Source organism: Rhinatrema bivittatum, chromosome 2 (assembly GCF_901001135.1).
Source record: "Rhinatrema bivittatum chromosome 2, aRhiBiv1.1, whole genome shotgun sequence".
Taxonomy (NCBI): Eukaryota; Metazoa; Chordata; class Amphibia; order Gymnophiona; family Rhinatrematidae; genus Rhinatrema; species Rhinatrema bivittatum.
In genome coordinates, this window is record NC_042616.1 from 505,531,927 (window position 1) to 505,555,095 (window position 23,169).

A 23,169-nucleotide genomic window follows, 5' to 3' on the forward strand; every position below is an offset into this window, starting at 1 on the left:
AACCTTGGAAAGGAAAGATATAAAAAGGTATTACAATGGTGCACTTTAGGCCTATAATGACTTTACTACTGGAGGCGTAGTTAAAATAGCTAGGGAGGTGCTCTAGTTAACTATGTGGCTGTGAGATTGTTTGATCACAGCAGGGTAGCCAGAACAGGAGTCAAGCCTGCAATTCCAGCAAGGATGCTGCAGCCCAGCCCTGAACACACCATTGTAACAATATCTCAGTGGCTTTTCTGTGCCAAGAGGCTGCTCTCATTGGTCGGGTAGGGGATGCCTCTGGCCACCACAGTTGTCATGACAAAAAAAAAATCATTAAATTATGATGGATTTTTATTTTCTTCCTGAGATATCTGTATTTACAATTTCTTAAAATTTCCTCCACCACTCATATATAATTCGTAAATCAACAGTATTGTTTTAATCCTCAAAACCTCGCAGACATGTAAAGTATGAATTGAAAAGCACAAATGAGAAGGGCATTTTTTATTTATTTATTTATTTTAAACAGTTCAGGACTTCCAGTTATGGGAGCTGCCTGAGCAGATGGGAACAAGGTGAGCTCCGAGGACCTCTCCTAATTATTCCCTAAAACACCACCTTGCTTGGCGAGCATAAATCATTTATTACTTACTGTGGTGCAGCCCATTTACAGATTTGTCCTTCCTGTATAAAAATTCAGGTTATGAGCGTGACACGTAACCAGCCCCTGGAAAGAAGATGCATCAGGGGCTGGATATGCACTTATGCTTGTTTGTACTTTGTTTCCCTTAGTTTGCTTACTGAAGCATTTGATGTTTTCTTCTCGACTTAACATGTTTTTATGGTGCCGCACCGATGGATGCTGCAAATAGTACTTGTGATGCCAAATGCACCTGGAGCGTGAGCACGTAGAGATGTTTGCAGTAAGATACGAGGCCTACTTTGCATTTCCAGACCCCTTAGAGGAATGGTTATGGCAAATGCTGTTTGTTTTTTTTACTCTAGTTGGTAAGAAGGCAGACTACATGTGTAGGCTCCGTGTACATAGTCAGCAGTATTGAGAGCTTTGAGTTTTAAGTGGTTGAGGAACTTGATCCTGGTCCGAGTTATAGACAATCACCAACAACAAATGGCACCGCTGTGAGGGGCATTGAGCCTGCCTGCTCACTACTTCAAAGAGGTCTAGGAGGAGGAATTTTCTCCAAGTTTGTTCATTTCTGGCTTTGCAAATTTTGTTTACTATAACCTTTAATCTATAATGTTTTTTTTGCAGCAACTGAATTTGTCACTAGTATGTTGCCCTGGGCAAAGCGTGCTAATGACTTCATTTACTGTAAGCTGGATAGGATTCAGGCCTTGACAACAGGATGGTCTGGCAGGTAATATGGGTCTATAAACGACCACACATGTGGAGCAGACTTTCACCTTTTGTTTGAATTGGCAGAAGCTGAAATGGCAAAAGAATCTTTGAACTAATAATCAGCTAGCTTGAGGGAGCAAGAGAAGAACTTCTTTATGCTTGCTATGCTCTCTTCTCTCTTTATTCGTTTGCCAACATAGCTTTTCATATGCTGACTATGAGAGGAGTTTATCACCTTATATGGATGTTAATCTGTTGCACAGTTATCTATAGCAAGAACCACTATGTTTCATCACTAATAAGTTGTCTGATTGGGGGATTCTTGGGGGGGGGGGGTCTACATGGGTTCATCTTCTGGCTGTGCAAAGTGTAGGTGTGAATGGCTGGAAGATGGAGGTCCCTTTGTGCAATGGGGAGGGGACAGTAAACTTATAATCAGGCCGATTCAGTAACGTCCGCAGGAAAGCGGGCGGGCACAAGCCACTCGCCTGTGCACGCGATACAGTATTTAAATTAGGTCCGGCGGTAGAAACGGGCAAAAGGAGGCACTAGGGACAATAGCGCGTCCCAAGCGCCTCCTTTTTGACAGGAGCGGCGGCTGTCAGCGGGTTTGACAGCCGACGCTCAATTTTGCTGGCATTGGTTCTCGAGCCTGCTGACAGCCACTGGCTCAGAAACCGGACGCCGGCAAAATTGAGCGTCCGGTTTTCGACCAGACAACTGCCGGCCAATTTCCAATTTTTTAAAAATATTTTTATTTATTTATTTATTTATTTATTTTTTAAACTTTTTTTTTACTCTTCGGGACCTCAGACTTAATATCACCATGATATTAAGTCGGAGGGTGCAGGAAGAAATTACGCTTGGCTGCACATTTTACTTTCTGTATCGTGCAGGAATACCTAATAGGGCCCTCAACATGCATTTGCATGTTGAGGGCCCTATTAGGTGCCACGGGTTGGACGCGCGTTTTCCGCCCCTTACTGAATAAGGGGTAAGGGGAAAACGCGCGTCCAATGGCAGGTTAACAGTGTGCTCTGTCGGAGCACACTGTACTTTATCGGCCTGAATGTTTATACAAGGGGTGTGGATGATGTATGTATGGGGCTATGTATGTTTGGGGCTGGGGAAAATAGGAGAAATATGAGGAAGCATGAGAGAGGGGAATGGGGAGAAGAGATGATAGAGACCACTGGGTTTCACCTCAGGACTGGTTATGCAATGCTCGTAAGGTTGCTTCTGCAAGTATAGCCTTGCATTCAAGCTGGGGATTGCAGGGGATAGTTTATCTTCTCTATTTGTCAGTTTCTAATGCAACTGCCAATAAGGTAATTATCTTTTATATAAAAAAATGGGTGAATGGGTGATATCAAGATTGCTACATGGAATGTACCCTGTTGAAGAGAGAAATTCAATATAGCTTGTTTACAAGAAACTCACTTATTTGATGTGGAACATCTGAAGCTGAACAGATTGGGTGGGCATTTGTAGTTTGGCATCATACTCATGCAGACAGATGTGTGTGTGATAACCCTTATTCACAAAGATCTTCCTTTTTGGTGGAAAAAAAGGACTGTCAAAGATGCAGAAGGTAGATATCTGTTTTTAATAGAGCCCTTATATGGGATATGATATATAATAGGGAATATCTATATACCCAATATATACTCGTATTTTTTCTATCACTCATAACTATTTTTCTTAGTTATCCTGATTATTTGTTTATCTGGGATGGGGATTTTAATGTTGCAGCAAATAATGGAGAGGATCGCAGACCTTCATGACAATTCCAGGAATACCAAAGAGGGATTAATCTTTTGAAGCAGGAATTGGAGGTACAGGCTATATGGAGAACGCTTCACCCGGGAGAGAAAGATTATATATTTTTTTTCTAATCCCCAGAGTTATTCTAGATCAGACTACATTCTTATTTCAGAGAAGCTGTTCTCGGTGGCTCGTAGAGCTTCCATTGGGAATATAATTTCTGATCATGTGCCTGTTTTTTTAGTTTTACAAATGAGGAAGGTTGGGAAACAACCGTGCATGGCATATGCGTCCAGGATTCAAAGTTCGTGCATTTTGTAACTATCTGCAACAGGAATGGAAGGAGTACCAAAAGTTCAACAATATGCCTGACATTTCCCCCACTCTTTTTTGGGAAGCTGGGAAAGTAGTATTATGAGGTGACAGTAGCTTATGAAACCAGGCAAAAAGTTCAGGGATGCAGAAATCTTAAGATTGTCTAACAGATAAGAGCTAAATGAGGGCACATTTCTTCTCTGTCAAGAGAGCTTAAAAGTACTCTACGCATTACTAAACCAACTGCTTCATCTCAAGGTTATTTGCTCTATTAATTATTATAAATTCAGTTCTATAAATTTGGCAACAAGGCGGGAAAACTAATGTGATTGGTTAAGGGGGTCAACCAAAAACCAGTGTCACGTGTATACGAAATCAGAGGGGATCTTTTCTTATAGACACTAGGGAAATTTTTAGGTCCTTCTATCAAGATTTGTATTCTGAGGTCGAATCTGTTGACACGGCTTGAGATGCGTTTTTCAAGAGTCTTCCTATTCCAGAGTTAAATGTGAGTTTTAAATACTGAAATATCACCCATTTTGAAAAACAGAGATCTTTAGAGCTATTGGGAGTTTAAAATTAGGGAAGGCTCCAGGCGCCAATGGCCTGGGATCTGAATTTTATAAAAGATTCTTACGTTTGCACTGTTGACCTCACTAAAAGAAATGTTTAATTATGCTTTACAACATGGCTTTCACACCTCAAACATGATTTGGGCAGTTATCATTGTGTTACCAAAGAACGGAAGAGATCTTGGGACCCCTGCATCTTACAGACCCATTTCATTTCTCAATGTGGACATAAAGTTGCCGGCTTCTATTTTAGCCAGTAGATTGGGGCGGGTTCTGCTGGCTCTTGTAGAGCCTGACCAAACAGGCTGTCCCGGGAAGGTATGGTGTCAATAATGTTCATAATTTATTAGCAGTGTTAGGAGGCGAAAGAACTAAAAGGCGAGCACAATTTTAAGTTTAGATGCGGAATAGGCCTTGGCAAGGTGAATTGGACTTAAATGTTCTGGGTGCTGGCTAACTTTGGGATTGATGGTCCTTTTGTAGAGTGGATCAAACCTTTGTATACTGACCCTCGAATAATGGTGAACAGAACCTTGTCTGAGGCCTCTGATTTAAAAGGGGGCATGAGACATGGCTGCCTATTGCCCCACTTATTTATGCTCACGTTGGAACCCTTAGCAATTAAGATCAGACTGAGTTTGGATATCAAGAGCATCGCTGTGGGCAAAAAGGAATGCAAAATGTCTATTTGCTGATGATATCCTGGTGTTTTTGGATGATGCTTCAAAGGCTATAGAGCCCATAATGTCTTTTCGCAGTGTTCAAATCTTTTGCTGGGTTCAGCAATTAATTTTGACAATTCAGAGGCTCTGCCCTTATGGGATGGTCCTCTAAAAGCCCGGACAGCCATTTTCCTTTTAAGTGGGCCCCTTCAAAGGTCAAATATTTGGGAGTTTGGGTTCCCAGTGATTTGGCATCACTTTATGAAATATATGAGGTGTGCTAGACAGATTTATGCAGCAGCTTGATACTTGGAAGGAGCTTCCTGTTTCTTTGCTGGGAAGAAATGCTTTTTTCAAAATGGTTTTATTACAAAGCTGTAGTATAGACTGCAGATGCGCCTCCAAAACTGCTGAATAAAACAAAAACAGCCCCAAAACAAATGGGAGAGGGTACCAACTGCCCGATTACACTTTCCACTGGTTGCCACCGGCAATGAAACGTCACCTGTGTGGAAACGTACGCCCTCCAGAGAAATTTATATTGCATTTCTCGGTAGTATGAATTTGGGGATACCCTCGCTATACACCTAAAGCAGGCACCCAATTGAGTATCCATTACTCGGAATACCCGCTCCCTATTCCAACGGTCTGCTAAGACCAAGCACGGGTGCTGATAAGCAGCAGTCCTTAATTTTTTTTTATAGTAATACGAGAGCGATGGCACTTTTACCTGCTCCAGCAAGAAAGAGTCCGCTACAGCGCGGAACCCAATTGGCGAGAGGCTGGCCCTTGGTATCGATTTGACAATGTAAAATTTGTAGATAAGAAAACACAGATAAATTCCCTAGTCTATAAATTTCAGACATCCTTTGTGGGGTGATTAATTGCCCTGTGTCATCTAAGATTATGACCCAGCTGAGTAATCCCCGGTACCGCCCAGCCTCTAAAATCTATGGAAGAGGAACCTGGGGAGAAGTCCGAATTACCTTGCAGGGGTAAAAAATAGGCACACACCTGAGGTAGCCACAACAATTTCATGAGATGAAGCCAGGCATGGCGTATCGGAGAGATCAAACCAGCCAAAGGTTCAGGCAAGTTTAACTTGTCCCACATGGTCTGTAAAGCAAAGCGCAAGTCCCAGGAGGCAAGGAGAGTACGCTCAGCCGAAAGGTTAGTATAAAAACCTTCCCCTACCAACCACTCCTGCACCACCCTTAAGTTACTCGCCAAGCTGTACAGACGAAAATCAGGGACACTAAGACCTTCTGTACCCCACTTTCTCGGCAGCCTATGAAGTGCTATCCTAGATTTTTTCCCCCTTCCAGAAAAACCGCTGCATCCCCCGTAGTAGTTATTTTTAATATTTATGCACCAAACAGTTATGATCACGATTTTTTCACACGTCTAACCAAGATTTTATTGGGCTATGCAAATACACCGATGGTAATGGGAGGTGACTTCAATTATGTTCTAAATAATCATCTAGATCATTCCTCTAAATTAGCAACACCAGCCATACTAGCATCAAAAGGAGGAGGTTATATATGTAAGACCTTAGACCTATTAGATACATGGTGTACTTTACATCTCCTGGAAAGGGACTATACTCACATCTCATGCCCACAACATACAATCAAGAATAGACTATCTTCTTCAGCCAGAGACATGTTTTCCAAGATTTTAGATGTACAAATTGATTCACTCATTTTGGATCACACCCCAGTATGGGTAGACTTTGCAGGGTTTCATACAACGGACAGTTTCCATGGGCAATTTCCCAGATTTTTATATTACAACTCAGCATTCCGAGAGTGCTTGGTGAAATGCTGGGAAGAAAATGTGTTTCATAATAATGAACACCAAACTTCGCCCATTTTGTTCTGGGAGACAGCCAAGATGGTTCTTAGAGGGGATATTATTTCTTATGTGGCGACCAAACACAGAGCCTCCGCTATCTTAACATTGGAAAAACAATTGCAACTCAATTAACAATATGAGCGGGAGCCCACTAGGGTAAAGAAAGATTGTTTTCTGGCCACATAGATGGCCTAGAACTCACTATTGCATCAACGAGCAAAGAAAGGTATTATGTATTATTGTTATCAGTTTTACCAACATGGTAATGAAATTGGTAGATCTTTGGATATCTTGATAAAAAGATGGACGGAGGCCAAATATGTTGAAACACTTTGGGATACCACTATCAGGCTGGGGGGGGGGGGCAGAGACATAAATGCAGTCTTTAAGGAATATTATCAAGCTCTATACACAGCTGCCCCATGGGATTCCAGGGAAGTGGATAAATATTTACGGTCTCCCCATCTCCCTCAATTGACAGAAGCCCAACTGGAGCAGCTCAACCAACCATTGCAGTTGTAAGAGGTACAGCAAGGGATTAAGGAGGCTAAATTGTAGAAGGTGCCTGGGCCAGATGATTTTTGGGCAGAATTGCATAAACTTCTATCCCTTAAAATAATTGTTTCTTTAGGGAGTAAGTTTAATCAATTAGAGGAACAAGAATGTTTTTCATTAACACCCAATATGGCAACTACTCAGGTTCTACCTAAACAAGGGAGAGACTTAACTTCCTCCATCTCCTATCGCCCTCTCTCATTGATAAATTTCGATACCAAACTATTTGTGAAAATAATGGCTACCAGACTGGCACTGGTTCTCTGGAACACCATCTTAATATTTTCATCATTGGGAACTGTATAACAAAAGATGTCTTTTAAAATAAGAAGGTATTCTGTAATAAACTGTTTTTTGCAAGATTTTTATGTTAAAATAACAAAAAGTTAAAAACGTTGACAAATAGGGTATTTGATAAGTCTTTGATAAGTCTTTAAAGTGGGTTTTCAATATACAAGTATATTTTTACCGGGGCGGGATTGTATGAATAAGGGGTGTAGTTTGATTTTGAATAAATCAATATATTCAGTGGGGTGGGATAGTGTAAGCAAGGGATATTTAATAGTACGAGTGAGGTACAGGTGTGTCAATCTAAACAGAAGAAAAGTTTGATATAGCTGAAATTTTATATATGATTTTGAAATAAAAGATTCATTCATGATACAGTATACAAGGATAGATAGATAAATAGGTGAGCAGAACACTTATGTTCTCTTGTTTTTTTGATAAGTAAGGACCAATATGCTACCAGAAATATAAAAAAAAAAAAAGTTGGTTTCTTTGGAAAGTTGTAAACTGTGGCAAATATCACTTGCCAGACCTATCAAGTTCCTTCTAGGCAGTTTTTGCCTATCTTCAAGCAAGGCACTATCTGGGTTCCTTTAAATGGCAATCCAATTCATTTCGGATGGAACTTTTTTGCCCATGAACTTCAAGATATATTCACCAAGCACAACTCCATACCAGAATGGCATAAACTGTGCAAAAAGTGCACATAGGACCAATATCTTGACTCTTAGTGCTTACTGGAGCATTTTAAAATGCTCTACTCCGTTTTTACTGACTCCAGTGGGAGGAAATGAAATTTAAGTTGCTCCATCATGCCTACATAGATAATGTCAGGAGGTGTCAAATGAAGATGGCTCCGTCACAAGAGTGCTTAAAACGCAAAGAGCCAAATGGATCAATTCGCTTTCTGCAATGCAAAATAAAATTAGATGCCTTTTGGAACGGTGTTGACATCTATTAGGCAATGCACCGGCTTAAGAGTTACAAAACTGGTAAAATACTATTACTTGAAGACAGATAAAGGACGGAGAAAGTTCTGTACAGTTGGCTTTGATGTTAGCATGCAAGTGTATCTTAACCTCTTGGACAGGAGAGATAGTGCCTACATTTGACACTTGGCTTCTCAAAATGGTTCGGGTGATACAGATGGAATGGCTGGACTCTAAAGAGGGCACACGCAAGATTGCTGAATCCTACAGGGCCATATGGGAGATAGTTTTCAAACGCCTGTCCCCAGACCTCAGGCGAGGATTAGCCGCCACAGATTATTCTGCTAAATGGAGTGGAGATCAAAAGGTCATTTAAAGGGAGCAAGTAATTTTGTTTCGCTTGCTTTGTATTATTGCCTACTCCAAGCCTCAATTAATCTGCATGCATGTCTTGTAGTGTGCTCATATGGCCTCCAGGACTACTTCTATCCTGGAAGCAGAAAAAGCAGGGGGTAGTAAGGAAGGGGCTTCTAGGTAGGGAGGATTAGTGTTGAATGCATGGGTGAGTGAATGGAGTATGCTTGTGGTGGAAGAATGTGTAGGTAAGAAAACAGGAAGAAAACGGAGAGGAAGAGTGGTCACAGGCTTTATATAAATCTTGGGAAAGGTAATTAATGCGATTACTAGGACAAAGGGGCAAATGCCATTGGCTCGCATATAATTTCCGTGTAGACCCTGTGTACTCACTGTTCATGGAGTTCCTTTTGTGTTTATGTTCATAAGATTTGCCAAATATTCTACATGTACATATACCTCTCAACAAAAAATATTTTTGGGGAAAAAAAAACCTACAGAACTCCCAACACATTAGCAGGACCAAAAGGTTCTTCATACAGATTCATAAAAAGTACTGACCAGAAACCTGGGAGAATGCGGATACTGGAGCAGAAGACTTATGAAGCTTAAAGGTGGTTTCTTTTGGGGCATCAGCGCCAGCCAGCATGCATAAGAGGCTTCACACTGAAAACTTTCAGTTTTGACTTTGTGCAGATGGTGCCAAAACAGCCAACCAGCACCAAACCTAGATCGGCACCAACATGCTTAGTGCAATGTGATGCTCTAAGGGGTGCACTGCTTGATGAGCACTGAACTCAGACACAAATTGATACACCTCCATAATTGCTCTTGCCCAACTCTGCCTCAAAAGACTGCAAATGACACTACTGGGGTAAACCTTGAGTGTAGTACAGGAGTAGCTTAGTGTTAGAACAGTAGGCCATTAGCCAGGGAAATCAGGATTCACATCTTCTGACACTCTTTGTGACCTTAGTTAAGTCACTGCACCCTCCACTGTCTCAGGGAAAACTTTGGGGCCATTTACTAAGCATTTTTCCCCATACACACAGAATGGGAAAAAACCTTTAGTAAATAGGCCCCTTCGGTTGCAAGCCCACTGGGGATAGGGAAATACCTGCAGTACCTGAACGTAATCCTTTTTAAAGAGTCACAAAAGGCACATTATAAATAAAATTATTTTTAAAAACTAGTAGGAGAACTGAAGATCTCCCCAATTCTTTGGAGATTACTGCTAAAGTGCTTGACTGGATCTCTGGAGATAGCAAATGTTGCTTACCTGTAACAGGTGTTCTCACAGGACAGCAGGATGATAGTCCTCACTTATGGGTGACATCATCAGGATGGAGCCCAATCACGGAAAACTTCTGTCAAAGTTTCCAGAACTTTGACTGGCCCCTACTGGGCATGCCCAGCATGGCACTAACCCTGCAGCCAGCAAGGGTCCCCCTTCAGTCTTATTTGAAAGCTACAGGCAGTGCCAAAAAATAAAACAACAAAACGTTACGAACCCAACACCGTGGGGCGGTGGGCGGGTTTCGTGAGGACTAACATCCTGCTGTCCTGTGAGAACCCCTGTTACAGGTAAGCAACATTTGCTTTCTCACAGGACAAGCAGGATGGTAGTCCTCACATATGGGAAAGTACAGAGCTGAGGATGTCCGAACATGCACCAAATGTACCCAACGGCGTGCAACAGGCACAACCAACTGGGGTGGAATTTGGTAGAGGGCATCCTGAATCCCACCGGGTAGGCGGAAGGGTGTAGGTACGTCACATTGGAAATAAGTTACGCAGGACAGACTGGCCGAAGATGGAATCTTGTCTTCCGGCTTTGTCCAAGCAATAGTGGGCTGCAAAAGTGTGGAGAGAACTCCAGGTGGCAGCCCTGCAAATGTCAGGAAGCGGCACCGATCTTAGGTGTGCTACTGAAGTCACCATGGCTCTCACAGAGTGTGCTTTGACACAGTCTTGAAAAGGAATGCCTGCTTGCTGATAGCAAAGAGATATGCAGTCCGCCAACCAGGAGGAGAGAGTCTGCTTACCCACAGGTTGCCCTAATTTGTTGGGATGGAAAGAGAGGAATAACTGAGTGCTCTTCCTGTGGGCAACTGTATGGTCTAGGTAGAACCCTAGAGCCCATTTACAGTCAAGGGTATGCAGAGCCTGTTCCCCTGGATTGGAATGGGGCCTGGGAAAGAAGGTAGGTAGTATGATGGATTGATTAATGTGAAACTCCGAAACTACCGTAGGTAAAAATTTAGGGTGAGTGCGGAGTACCGCTCGGTCCTGCAGGAGTTTAGTGTAAGGCGGATAGGTAACTAGGGCCTGTAACTCACTAACCCTGCAAGCTAAAGTGATAGCCAAAAGGAAAATCACTTTCCATGTGAGATATTTTAGGTCACAGGAGTGAAGAGGCTCGAATGGTGGTTTCATGAGCCGACCAAGAACCAGATTAAGGTCCCAAGAAGGGGCCGGAGGACGTAAAGGTGGCTTGATATGGAGCAAGCCCTTTAAAAAGCGTGTTACGAGGGGTTGTACTGATATAGGAACATCCCCGACACCTTTATGGAAGGTGGCTACTACACTGACATGCATTCTGATTGAAGAGGTCTTTAAACCTGACTCACAAATGCCAGAGATAGTCCAAAAGCCTTGGGATTGGACAGGAAAAGGGATCAAGGGACTGCGAAGTGCACCATGTGTACCTTTTCCATTTATAGGAATAAGATTTTCTTGTGGAAGGCGTTCGCGAAGCAATCAGGACACGAGAAACTGAATCTGAAAGGTTAAGTGGTTGAAGGATTAACCTTTCAACATCCATGTCGTCAGGGACAAGGCCCGAAGATTGGGATGGCGTAGGCATCCGTCATTTTGAGTGATCAGATGCGGGTCCATTCCCAAGGGAATGTGCCTGCGGATGGAGAGATCCTGGAATATAGGAAACCACACTTGGCGTGGCCAGTGAGGTGCTATCAGGATCATGGTTCCCTTGTCCTGACGTAGCTTCAGAGAGTCCTTGAAAGAAGAGGAAGTGGAGGGAATGCATAGAGCAGACCGGTTGCCCACGAGAGGGAGAATGCATCTCTGGGCTGAGAGCGCTCGCTCCGAATGAGGGAGCAGTAGTTGTCCACTTTGTGGTTCTGAGGGGACGCAAAGAGGTCTGTCTGGGGGTATCCCCATTGGCGAAAAATTGAGGTCGCTACCGAGGGGTTGAGAGACCACTCGTGTGGCTGGAAGACACGACTCAGTTTGTCTGCCAAGACATTGTCCACTCCCGGCAAGTAGGTGGCCCTGAGGTACATCGAATGGGAGAGCGCTTCCGACCAAATCTGCGCAGCTTCCTGACACAGAAGGAAGGAGCCTGTGCCTCCCTGCTTGTTGATGTACCACATATGGCCACCTGGTTGTCCGTCTGAATCAGGATGACATGATTTGACAGGCATTCCTGAAAAGCCCTGAGAGCATATCGCATTGCTCGAAATTCTAGGAAGTTTGATGTTTGGCTTCCCCTGGAAACCAAGACCCTTGTGTCTGTAGATTGTCCACGTGGGCTCCCCACCCGAGGTTGGAAGCATCGGTGGTGAGTATGAATTGAGGATCTGGCACTTGAAAGGGCAGTCCCTGGAGGAGATTGTTGTGATCTTTCCACCAGGCGAGAGACAGACGGAGTGAGTCGGTGATGTGGACAATGGTCGACAGAGGCTGAACAGCTTGAATCCATTGTGATATCAGAGTCCAATGCGTGAGCCTCATGGCCAGGCGGGCCATTGGTGTGACATGGACTGAGGACGCCATGTATCCTAAAAGGACGAGGAATTGGCGAGCTGTTGCTGTATGCTGAGACTGCAACTGGTGAGCAAGAGACACGAGGGTTAGCGCTCGTTGAGGTAGAAAGGCTTTTGCCTGCAAGGTGTCCAAGTCTGCCCCAATGAACGACAAGTTTTGAGATGGGACTAAATAGGATTTCTCGTAATTGACGAGAAATCCTAGAGAAATTAGAGTGTGTAGGGTCAAATTGAGGGATAACCGAGCAGCTTGCTGGGTTGGAGCCCTGATTAACCAGTCGTCCAGATAGGGGTAGACATGAACACCTTCTTTCCTGAGAAAAGCTGCCACAACCACGAGACATTTGGTAAAGACTCGTGGTGCCGATGCTAGGCCGAACAGAAGCACGCGGTATTGATGGTGCTTTGGGCCTACTAAAAACCTGAGGTATTTGCGATGAGCTGGAGTTATCGCAATGTGTGTGTATGCATCCTGAAGGTCCAGAGAGCAGAGCCAGTCTCCTCTTTGCAGAAGAGGTAGAAGCGAGCCCAAGGTTACCATCTTGAACTTTTCTCGCTGTAGGTTCTTGTTGAGAGCACGTAGGTCCAGAATTGGACGAACTCCCCCGGATATTTGGGGGATCAAAACGTACCGGGAATAGAACCCTAGGCCTTGCTGCAAAAGTGGGACGGGTTCTACTGCTCTTAACTGGAGAATAAGGGAAACCTCCTGCTCCAGAAGGACAGAATGGTCGGATACTCTCCATGCTTGCAGAGGTGGTGAGTCCGGTGGAAGAGCAAAAAAGTTTAGGTGGTAACCCTGAGCAATGATTGCTAGCACCCATTGGTCGGTTGTGATTGATTGCCACATGCCGTGAAAGTGGCACAATCGACCTCCCACTGATATGCTTGGCAGAGGAATCAGGCTGCTGCTCTCCAAGCGAAAGTAAAAAACCTGAAGCAGGCCCCAGTTGGGGAGCTGCTTGTAGCTTTTGCTTCCGGGCCTGGCGAGGCTGAGGTTTTTGGGAAGGTCTCGTAATTCGGGACCTTGCTGGTGGAGGATAGTACTTCCTTGGATGGAAGAATGACTTCTTAAGAGTCCTTCCTAAAGGGCTGTCTTGAGGGGAAGTCGGAAGGTATCGATGAGAGCTGTTTTAAGGGTCTCATGATGGTCCTTTAATTCAGCCACTATTTGCTGGATCTGTTCACCGAACAGATTGCCTCCTACACATGGTAGGTCAGATAGCCTGTCTTGTACTTCTGGACGAAAGTCAGGAGATTTGAGCCAGGCCCATCGTCTTGCTGAAATGCCAGCTGCAGACACTCTAGTAGAAGTGTCGAAGATATCTTAAGCTGTTCTTATCTCATGCTTTCCTGCTTCAAACCCCTTGACGACAAGGATTTGAAGCTGTTGTTGGAATTGCTCAGGTAGGGTTTCAGAGAAGTCCTGTATCTGCTTGAAAATGACCCTATTGTATTGGGTCATATACAGCTGGTAAGCAGCAATTCTGGAGATGAAAATGGCCCCTTGGAACACTCGACCAATATTGTCTAGGAACTTGTGTTCATTAACAGGAGGGGTAGATGAGTGAGGCTTCGTCCTTTTTGCTTTCTTTTGAGCCGATTCCACCACAACTGAGTGGTGGTCGAGCTGAGACTTTTGAAAGCCGAGGGCTGACTGTACTAAATAGGTAGTGTCAGCTTTTCTGTGGACTGGGGCAATGGATCCTGGGTTTTCCCAGTTCTTTTTGAGGAGGTCAAGAAGAACTTGATGAACGGGAATAGAAGTGATCACTTTAGGGGCATCCAGGAATTGGAGGAGCTCCATCATCTGGTGCCTATCATCCTGCTCCATCTGAAGCTAAAAAGGGACCAACTCAGACATTTCCTTCACAAAATTAATGAAAGAAAGGTCCTCTGGAGGAGAACGCTTTCTACTTTCAGTAGGAGAGGGAGGTGAAGGTAAGCCATCGGTGTCTGTGGAAGTATCACCACCCCAGGTGTCATAAGGATCAGCAGACTGACCTGTAGGACGAGAAGGGGGTTGGATACCCGAAGGCCCCGGTTGAGGCTCCAAGAAAATCGAAGGAATCGCCAGGGGCACCGTGGATGGCCTGGAAGGCATCGGTACCGGTATCGAAGGCATCGATGGCGCCGATGTGCGTATCGCTCCCGATGAACGAATCTGTGACTAGGGAAGAAATGGCATCGATGGCTGAGGCAATACTCCCGAAGGAGGAATGCGGAATGGTGTTTCTCCTCCCGATGAAGCTGTCAACTGGGAGCGCACCGGAGCCATCGGAGACCCAGGAATCACCGGTGGAAGGGCGGTCATGAGCGCCTCCATCCGGGATAGCAGCGGTGCCAGCGCTGCTGCCATTGGGTCGGTGACCGGTTCCATTCTTGGTGCCGGTGGAACCTGGAGCCATTGCATCACCTTGTCGATGGCCTCCTGGACCAGCCGATCCAGTTCTTCCCGGAGACCTGGAGCAAGCAGCCCCGGCTCCGTGATGGAAGAGGGAGGCAGAGGCACAGTCGGAGGGACCACCTTTACAGGCGGAATCGCGACTCCAAAACCCCGATCGGGTGAGGGTGGCCTCGATGACCTAGTCGCAGGAATGGTCGGTGCCATTTCTGGATGGGGCTTCTTCGATGGAGGCTCGGACGGTGGCGAGGTCGATGATTTCGCTCCCTCGACAGTCCCAGACTTACGATGCCGATGGTGATGTTTCTCCCTACGATCCCCTCGATCTTGAGGGGGAGTGACGGGAGTCGATGGCCGTGAAGACGTCAATGGCGGACGGTCACCGGACGGAGATCATTGCTGGTGCGACTTCAACGGTGCTGGTTCTTATGACGTTGATGCGATGGACAGCGTCGGGGTGTGAGCACGGAAGAGGAGTCCCATCTTCTCCATTCTGGCTCTGCGACCTTGTGGTGTCATGAGGGCACATTTGGTACAAATCAGGACATCATGCTCATGGCCTAAACACATTACACAGACTCCATGAGGGTCTGTGAAAGACATGGTACGAGTACAGTCTGGGCACCGACGAAACCCAGACGCCATGGCCATAGAGAAAAATCGAGCCACGGTACGGTCGACGGCCAGTAGGCCGCGAGAGCCAAACTCGACGGTAATCGACGAGACGGTGAAAAAACTTACCGGAGTACCGCGGCCTGAGAAAAATTAGAGGGACGGACCCCTGTGGGGCAATTTAAGTTTAATAAACTCCGTAAGGAAAATTCCTGTCAGGAATCTCTTCAGAGCTCCTAAACTGCGAGGCTACTGCTGCACGGAAAAAAGACGACTGAAGGGGGACCCCTGCTGGCTGCAGGGTTAGTGCCATGCTGGGCATGCCCAGTAGGGGCCAGTCAAAGTTCTGGAAACTTTGACAGAAGTTTTCCGTGATTGGGCTCCATCCTGATGATGTCACCCATATGTGAGGACTACCATCCTGCTTGTCCTGTGAGAACAATGCAACAATGCCTCAGAATGGGAGGCTGAGCTCATCTCAAGGTGTGGAGTCTCATGCACCTCTAAACTCATGAAGTCATGTGTCAAAGAGGCATATCCTTGCTTTGAAGCTTTTGCTCAACACTGGCCATCATGGGCTCTGTGCTCAAGTGTCTGGAGCCCTTGACTAACAGAATAGAGGGAACCAGACTTGTTTTAGTTCCTGCGCCTATTTGCCAACCAAGAAGTTGAAGAATTTGAGGGCCCCCTTTGACACTAGAACATGGTGCAGTTCCTTGTGGTCTGTACATTGACCTTCTACACCAGGTTTGTGAAACAATGTTTCATTCTCAGCAAGGAAGGCAAAGAACTAGATGACATTCCCTCTAATTTTTTGCACTGTGTGTACAGAAAAGTTCTCATGTGCAATTTAGTGTACATATTTCTGCATAGTGTTCTTTGAAACACCAGTCTAGTTTTCTTTCCTTGTGCTTGCTAGGTTTTCCTGTATGCATGTGCACATGCCGCACACACCTGACAACATTGGAGCCTGACCTTCTCAGCTTACTTTGCTTGTAGCAAGTCTTGTGAATCAGTGATGGACATCTCCTGTTTGAACTTAGGGCAGAACTTGGTGAGAAAGACAGATGCAGCAAAATTCAAACCAAGAATCTGTCAAAAATTTAGACTTTTGAAAAAAAAAAAAAAAACCCAACCAATTGAAGCAGACTGCTAAGAGCCTGTGAAAGGGAAAGAAATTGTCATATGCCAGCTAGCAGAACAAAGTAGTCAAGAAAACCTAAATAAAAACCCTGCTGCTAACAAACCTGCCTATGAAATTAAAGGCTTTGAGGAGTTTTTTCCCTGATAAACTAAAAGAAACTGAAGAAGCAGAATTGCTAAAATTCACAATCCGAAATCTCCTCTAGACAAAAGCAAACTAAGTGAAGCAGTGGGCCCATGGCAGTACAGAACTCTACATGTACTGTGAAGGCCTTTTCAGAAGGCTCTGGAACAAAGTGTCCATTCAGTACCGAGCATAGCCACATGACCCACTTGTAAATACAGTGAACGACTCCTCTTCACAGGAATAGTTTTCATAATAAAATGGATAAAAATAAAAAGGGTATGAACAAAAAGGAAACTTTAGCAAGAAACAAAGGATGTAATATAATTTAGCCAATACTGCTGCTTTAAAGTAATAATTATTAAAATGTTGTTAGTAAACAGGTCAAGCACTTCGCACTTACATAGACGTGGTACATAGGTTTATGCATTATACACAGCACAACAGGGACTGGTGAACGTCTTTCCTCTCACAGGGCAAAAAGAAGTAAGCTACAAACCCATGTATCTTGGGACAAGAGATGGACTGATAAAGCAGCAAGGGAGGCTGTCTAGCCAAGCCATGGAGGCAACAATACAGAATTAGAAGCCAAATGTCCGATCTGGATTCTTTATTGGACAGAGACAAATATCTTTAAACAAGCCCATGGACTAAACTCCAAATTTTAAAATTGGAGATGCAGCGTGCATCGGCTTATCCGCATAACTTTACTGTTGCTCCAGATGAGGAGCAAGTCTGTAGATCTCAGGTTTTAGGGCTTAGAGGACAGGGTGAGGGGATGTGCAGGATGAAGAACCAGAGGGGTCTGGAAGATCTCGATATTAACTGGGCAAACCGGTGGACTAACTGGAAAAATTGGGTTGTTCCTCACGCAAGCATGTTTTAAAATCCACCTTCATTCGTGCATAAAATCCGAAAAAAGTCCTATGGAAGACACGCTCTAGCTGTGCTCAAGCAACCTCTTAAAATTAAGCGCATACTTAACGCGTGGATGGTGCATTTTAAAACATACTCACACATGTGCGTGCACAATTAAAAACTCTAGCCTATCTTTGCTCGTGCACCGAAACGCATGTGTATGGGCGCACGCGCGTTCATTTTAAAATTAGCCTGAAAGTATCCATCTCTCCTCTTTCCCTTCCCCTCCCCCTCCACAATATTGTTGTCCTTTTACCAACATTTTCTTACCCATCTCGCTCTCTCCCTCCCATGCACAGCCTCTTTCCCTATTCCCCTCTCTATCCTCCCACCCCTAAACAGCCTTTGGCTCTCCCTCCCATTTCAGAGCAACAGGAGCTTGTCCTGAAGAATGGGGGTGAAGCTATAGGGAGAAGACAGTAGGCAAGAGGTTATACGAGGAGATAGCATTTGGTAACTGAATTGTGTGCACTTTTCCCTCAATCCCATGCAAACAAATGGCAACAAGGCTATACTCTTCCTGTTAGAAGTCTCCAACACCCCCAAAGAAACACTAACAATTCTTGTGTCATACCTATTGCTATGCAAAGTCAACATTACATCACACAAGACAAACCACTTTTCTTCTAGGGTGACACTAGGAAATTTGCACCCTGCTTTGAAGGTTCCACAAAGAAATGCAAAAAGAGAGCAAGGATAATGACTGTAGCCGAGTTACAAGGTCACCCATAGCATGTTCTGTAATGATTATAAAACATATCAAATGTGTTTTAATTTAACAAGATGTCCTGGAAGCCAGTTAACCCGTGCATGCACAGACGATCAGGGAATCTGTTCGCCACACTGGTCAGCGGCACTCCCCTTTTGCTGCTTAGTTTTTATAACCATTAAGAAAGCGAACAAACCCAGAAATTCTTCGGCTTACCTGGAAGTCTGTTCATATTGACTCCTTGGGCAGAAAGTCCAATTCCCATGTACCTGAAAGAATAAAAACAAGGAAAGCTTAACTCCTCCTCCTTTTCTGGTATGTCTGCACAGAGATGAGAGGGAGGTGCACAGAGCATGTGCAGCAAACCATGGCCATTGTGGGAAGCCCACATTATACACACTAGTTATGCTTACACACTTGTCATTTTCTTCTGTTAAGAAAAGGTGCCAGCACTTAGATGCAGGGCGGTTCTTAGAGGGTGGACAACTGGGGATACTGCCCAGTTTTCTGAAACCCCACGATGGCCCTGCCCCCTGATACTGGCAGCAGTCACAGCATGATCCTCCCCCACTGATGGAAGGCATAAGAGCAGCACTCTTACCTACTGGTGCCTCCCCTCTGCCCCCATCAAGGCATGCAACACACACCAGTGGGGGGGAGGTGGAGAGAAAAAGAGGGGGCACTGCTGATGCTTCTCTCTCTCTCTCTCCGCCTTCCCTCACTGGTGGCTTTTATCAGGTTTAGATTGAGGAAACTTATCACCATGACATTTGTACATGTACTTCCTGAGTAAACAAAGGGGTTAAAAGGAGAAGAAAAAGAAAATATGCAATGCTAACAGTAATTCAAATTATAGGATACCGAATGGTTAATATGGACAATTACCAGGTTCTGGTGCTGTCCCAAGTCACAGCATACAGGTACCTAAAAGATCCAGGGCACAGGCCCATAAGCCCTCTTCCTCCTTGATACCATTCTCCCGCCACACCGAGATTTTGATAATTAGCTCAATCACGATCAGCAGCTTCCCCTCCACTCACCCAAGACACATAACTGAAATCACACAAATGATCTCTGTTCTACATTTCCATGCAGCTGTCATCAGGGAGTCATCCTATATGACCTATGATAGGAAAACCATCCTGTCAGTTGGGTTCTGGTGGGGGTCCAATGGCTCTCATTCCTCACCTTTTACCAAAAATTCTGTCCAAGCAGAGAGAGGACACCCCCGCTCATAAAGCAGGAGGCACAGCTATAAACATTTTGCACCACTGTCACAAGGTGCTAGGCATGCATGTCAGTAGTGTCTCTAAAAAGGACCTTCTAGGCAATATAAAACAAAAAGAAAACCAAACCCTGGACAATGTCAAACATCTAGTAAAACTCCCCTAAAAATTATTTAATAGCAATCAATAAAAGTTTTCTATATGGGACTGAAGTCTGGCGTTTTTACAGTAGGGGTTCATTAACTATAGCCTACAGGCCACATCTAGCCCCCAGAGCAATTTTGACTGCCACCACGCCCTCCACAAACACACACATAATGTTTATCCCTGTCCACAAGCCAAATAAACCAGTGAGGCAAGGTTTACCTTTTTTTTTTTTTTTTTTTTTTTTTAATCTCGCATGGCAGCGACACAAGTAGGAATTGCTAGCAGGGTCCCCATCCCTGGCAAATACCACCAGCGAAACGGCAAGCAAAATGCCTAATTAAAACTCAATGATAAAAAACCCCCATTCTCCATAACTGGGAACATTTTATTTCCAGTCACCCAGAGATTGTTGTAGATTAGAAGGCTGGGAGGTGGGTCGCACAAAATTTATCTTTGCTTTGTCATATACAGAAAAAGTTATTAAAGATGCAGAAATTTAAATAATTTGAGCAGAATTTCCCTAGAAATTCACTGTAAGCGTGTCCCTTCCATTCGCTCTCCCTACTCCCCTGGCCACTTTGCTCTCTCAGGTCCCAACTCCTCCACCTGCCAGTACCTCTCCCCTCCATCTCTAGGGCTCAACCCCTTCCACTATCTCCACTCCCAGAGTTTGATCCCATTCTCAGTACTGCCCCTCACACAGGCTCCCTCTGTCCCTCCTCCTCTCACACACATGCTTCCCTCTCTCTAGTACACATACCCTCATACAGGCTCCCTGACACTCTCGCAAACATACATACCCTCATACAGGGCCCTCTCTCTTGCATACACACCCATACAGGCTCTCTCTCATGCACCCCTTCTCACAGGCTCTGTCTCACACAGAGCAATCCCTTCACACAGGATAGCATCCTCACATACACCAGCTCCCAATCTCTCACACACATACACACTCCTTCACAATCTCCTCATATAGGCTCCTTCTCTCTGGCACCCACACTCTTTCACACATACCCGTGGCTTACCCTCCCTGGTCTCTCACCCACCCCCCCCCTCCCCACTCTCTCTCTCGCACACACCTCCATCCACACAGGCTCCCTTTTCTCTCTCATGCATACACCCTCACACAGGCTACCTCTCTCTCACACACACACACAAACTCCTTCTCTGTCACATACACAGAGGCTCCTTCTCGTGCACATACGTACCCCCTCATACAGGCTCCCTCTCTCTCGCACAGGCTTCTTCTCTCACAAACAAGCACCCTCACATACACATACTCCTTTTTTCACACACACCCAGCTTCGAATCTCTCACACAGACACAAACAACCATTACCACAGCCTTCACCAGGACCTGCTCTGCTCAGGCATACCAAGACTTGCACCTCCCTCTTCGCTGCAACATGGCATGCAGAGGTCTCCTTCCTCTTCGCCGCAACACGGCACGCCAGGGCCTTCTTCACTGCGAGCAGGATGGGGTCCACTCGCAGCATGTTGGCATCTGCCTCAAATTCTGTGCATAAACTGGAATTCCTGCGCAAGAGGGAATTCTGCGCAAATTCTGTACTCCACAGTAGCGCAGAATTACCTCAGGATTATTAAAGGTAAGGCAGTGGGGGGGAATGGAGAAAAACACAGCTTCATAAGGGTACACAAAGTGTTTCCATGGCACTTCTAATCTACACTGCAGTGCTCTACAGACCACTGGCACAAGAGCTATACAGACCTAATGAAGGGAGAAGGGGTGAGGTGTTGGTGGGAGATGCAGGATTGGAGCATCCCACCTGCAGAATTAGTTAGTAGTAGAGAAATTCTCAGGAAAACAGTAATGTAGCCCATGATGCAGAGCATCATATTAGACCTGGTAGTTACAAACGAGAAAAAGTAAAACATTTCTAAAGAGGTGATCACCAAATGGTGTGACAAAGAGCAACGGGCTAGGGTCCTCACAAAGATCAGGGGCTTGGACCTCAAAGGATCAGCCTCGTTAAACTGGGGGGGGGGGGAAGAGTATAATTAGACGCATGCAGGAAAGAACATTCTTAAGAAAGTACAATGAGTTAAAACAAAAAGCTATGCCGTAAGGACAAAATATCTTTATGGTAGAAAAGTAAATAAAGGTTACAGCAAAGACAGCCCAGTACGTCTGAAAAATGTAAGCAAAAAGATTAGCACTGAAAAAGTACAAGGGATCTCCAAGTATATCTGAAAAAGCTGAGAGAAGCGGGGGGAAGGGACAGCCAAGGCACAAATAGGGAGGTGAAAAAAGATAGTTACGGTGGTAATGAAAAGGTGACAAGACTTTCAGGTATGTCAGGTGAAAGGAGGAAGGAAAGATGGAATTGTAAAAACGCAAAAGGAGGAAAGTGAGAAAAGTGACAAAAAAGTGGAAACATACTTTTGCTCAGGGTTACATAGAAGTAAGTGGAGAACCTCTGGCTGTCAGCTATACATATTGCTTTGACAGGACTTGCCACACAATGTATAGAAGAGTGGGTATGTAAGGAACTAGCAAAACGAAAGCAAAGCATTGGTGCTGGATAGGATAAATCCTAAGAGATTATGGGAGTTTAAAGTTCTGGCAGATCCACCGACAGCTCTGGTCAACTCATCTTTGGAGATCAGAGTGGTTCCAGAATACTGAAAAATACTGGTGGTCATCCCTTTTCATCAAAATAGTATCAAAAAGGAAGTGGGAAAATATAAGTCTGACCATGATGCTGGCAAATTAATGGCAACTTTAGTAAAGGAAAGGATAGTGGAATATCTTGAATCCAATGGGTTGCAGGATTCAAGGCTGCAAGGTTTTACTAGAGGAAGATCATGTCAGATAGATGTGATCAATTTCTTTGATTGGATGATCAGAAAATTAGAATTTATTTATTTATTTATTTAGGGTTTTTATATACCGACTTTCTTGATATATATCTCTCAAATCAAGTCGGTTTCCAAATAACACAACTATCGCCTGGGGGCGTTACATTAAACAATAAACATAATATTGAACAGAGTAACCTTAAACAATAAGTAAGGTCGTTACATTAAACCATAAACATAGTATTGAACAGAGAACGTGTAGGGTTACTTTGAACAATCAATAAGGTCCTGATGGTCCTGAGGGTATTAGGTTGGTGGTGGACTTTAAATTGCGCTATTTTGTTCTTTGACCTGAATAGGAGTGCATGCTCGATTTCACTTGAATTTCAGCAAAGTTTGTTAGTGTCTTGCACAAGAGGATCACAAACTGAGCAGCCTAGGGGAAGGCCAATTACAAAGTAGCTGAGTGGGGGGGGGGGGGGGGGGGGGGGGAACTCTCGACATCTGCCTGGATTGCTGCCCTGTTTCATCTTGCCTGCAGGCATCAAGACGGGTAGGCCCAGAGGTAGCCTACGGCACTTAAGCAGCTGGCCTGGGGCATGCCAACACCGGTGCACCAAAGTCACACCCCTAAGTGGCGC

At 44.8% G+C, this 23,169-nt stretch overlaps 1 protein-coding gene across 1 annotated transcript in view; it reads right to left on the reverse strand.

Annotated features, from left to right (window-relative positions):
* Positions 1 to 23,169, reverse strand: part of RANBP9 (RAN binding protein 9) — a 177,713-nt gene that overhangs the window by 104,644 nt on the left and 49,900 nt on the right. The window contains 1 exon segment of the mRNA XM_029590684.1: positions 18,553 to 18,605. Coding sequence (XP_029446544.1) covers positions 18,553 to 18,605 — 53 coding nt within the window.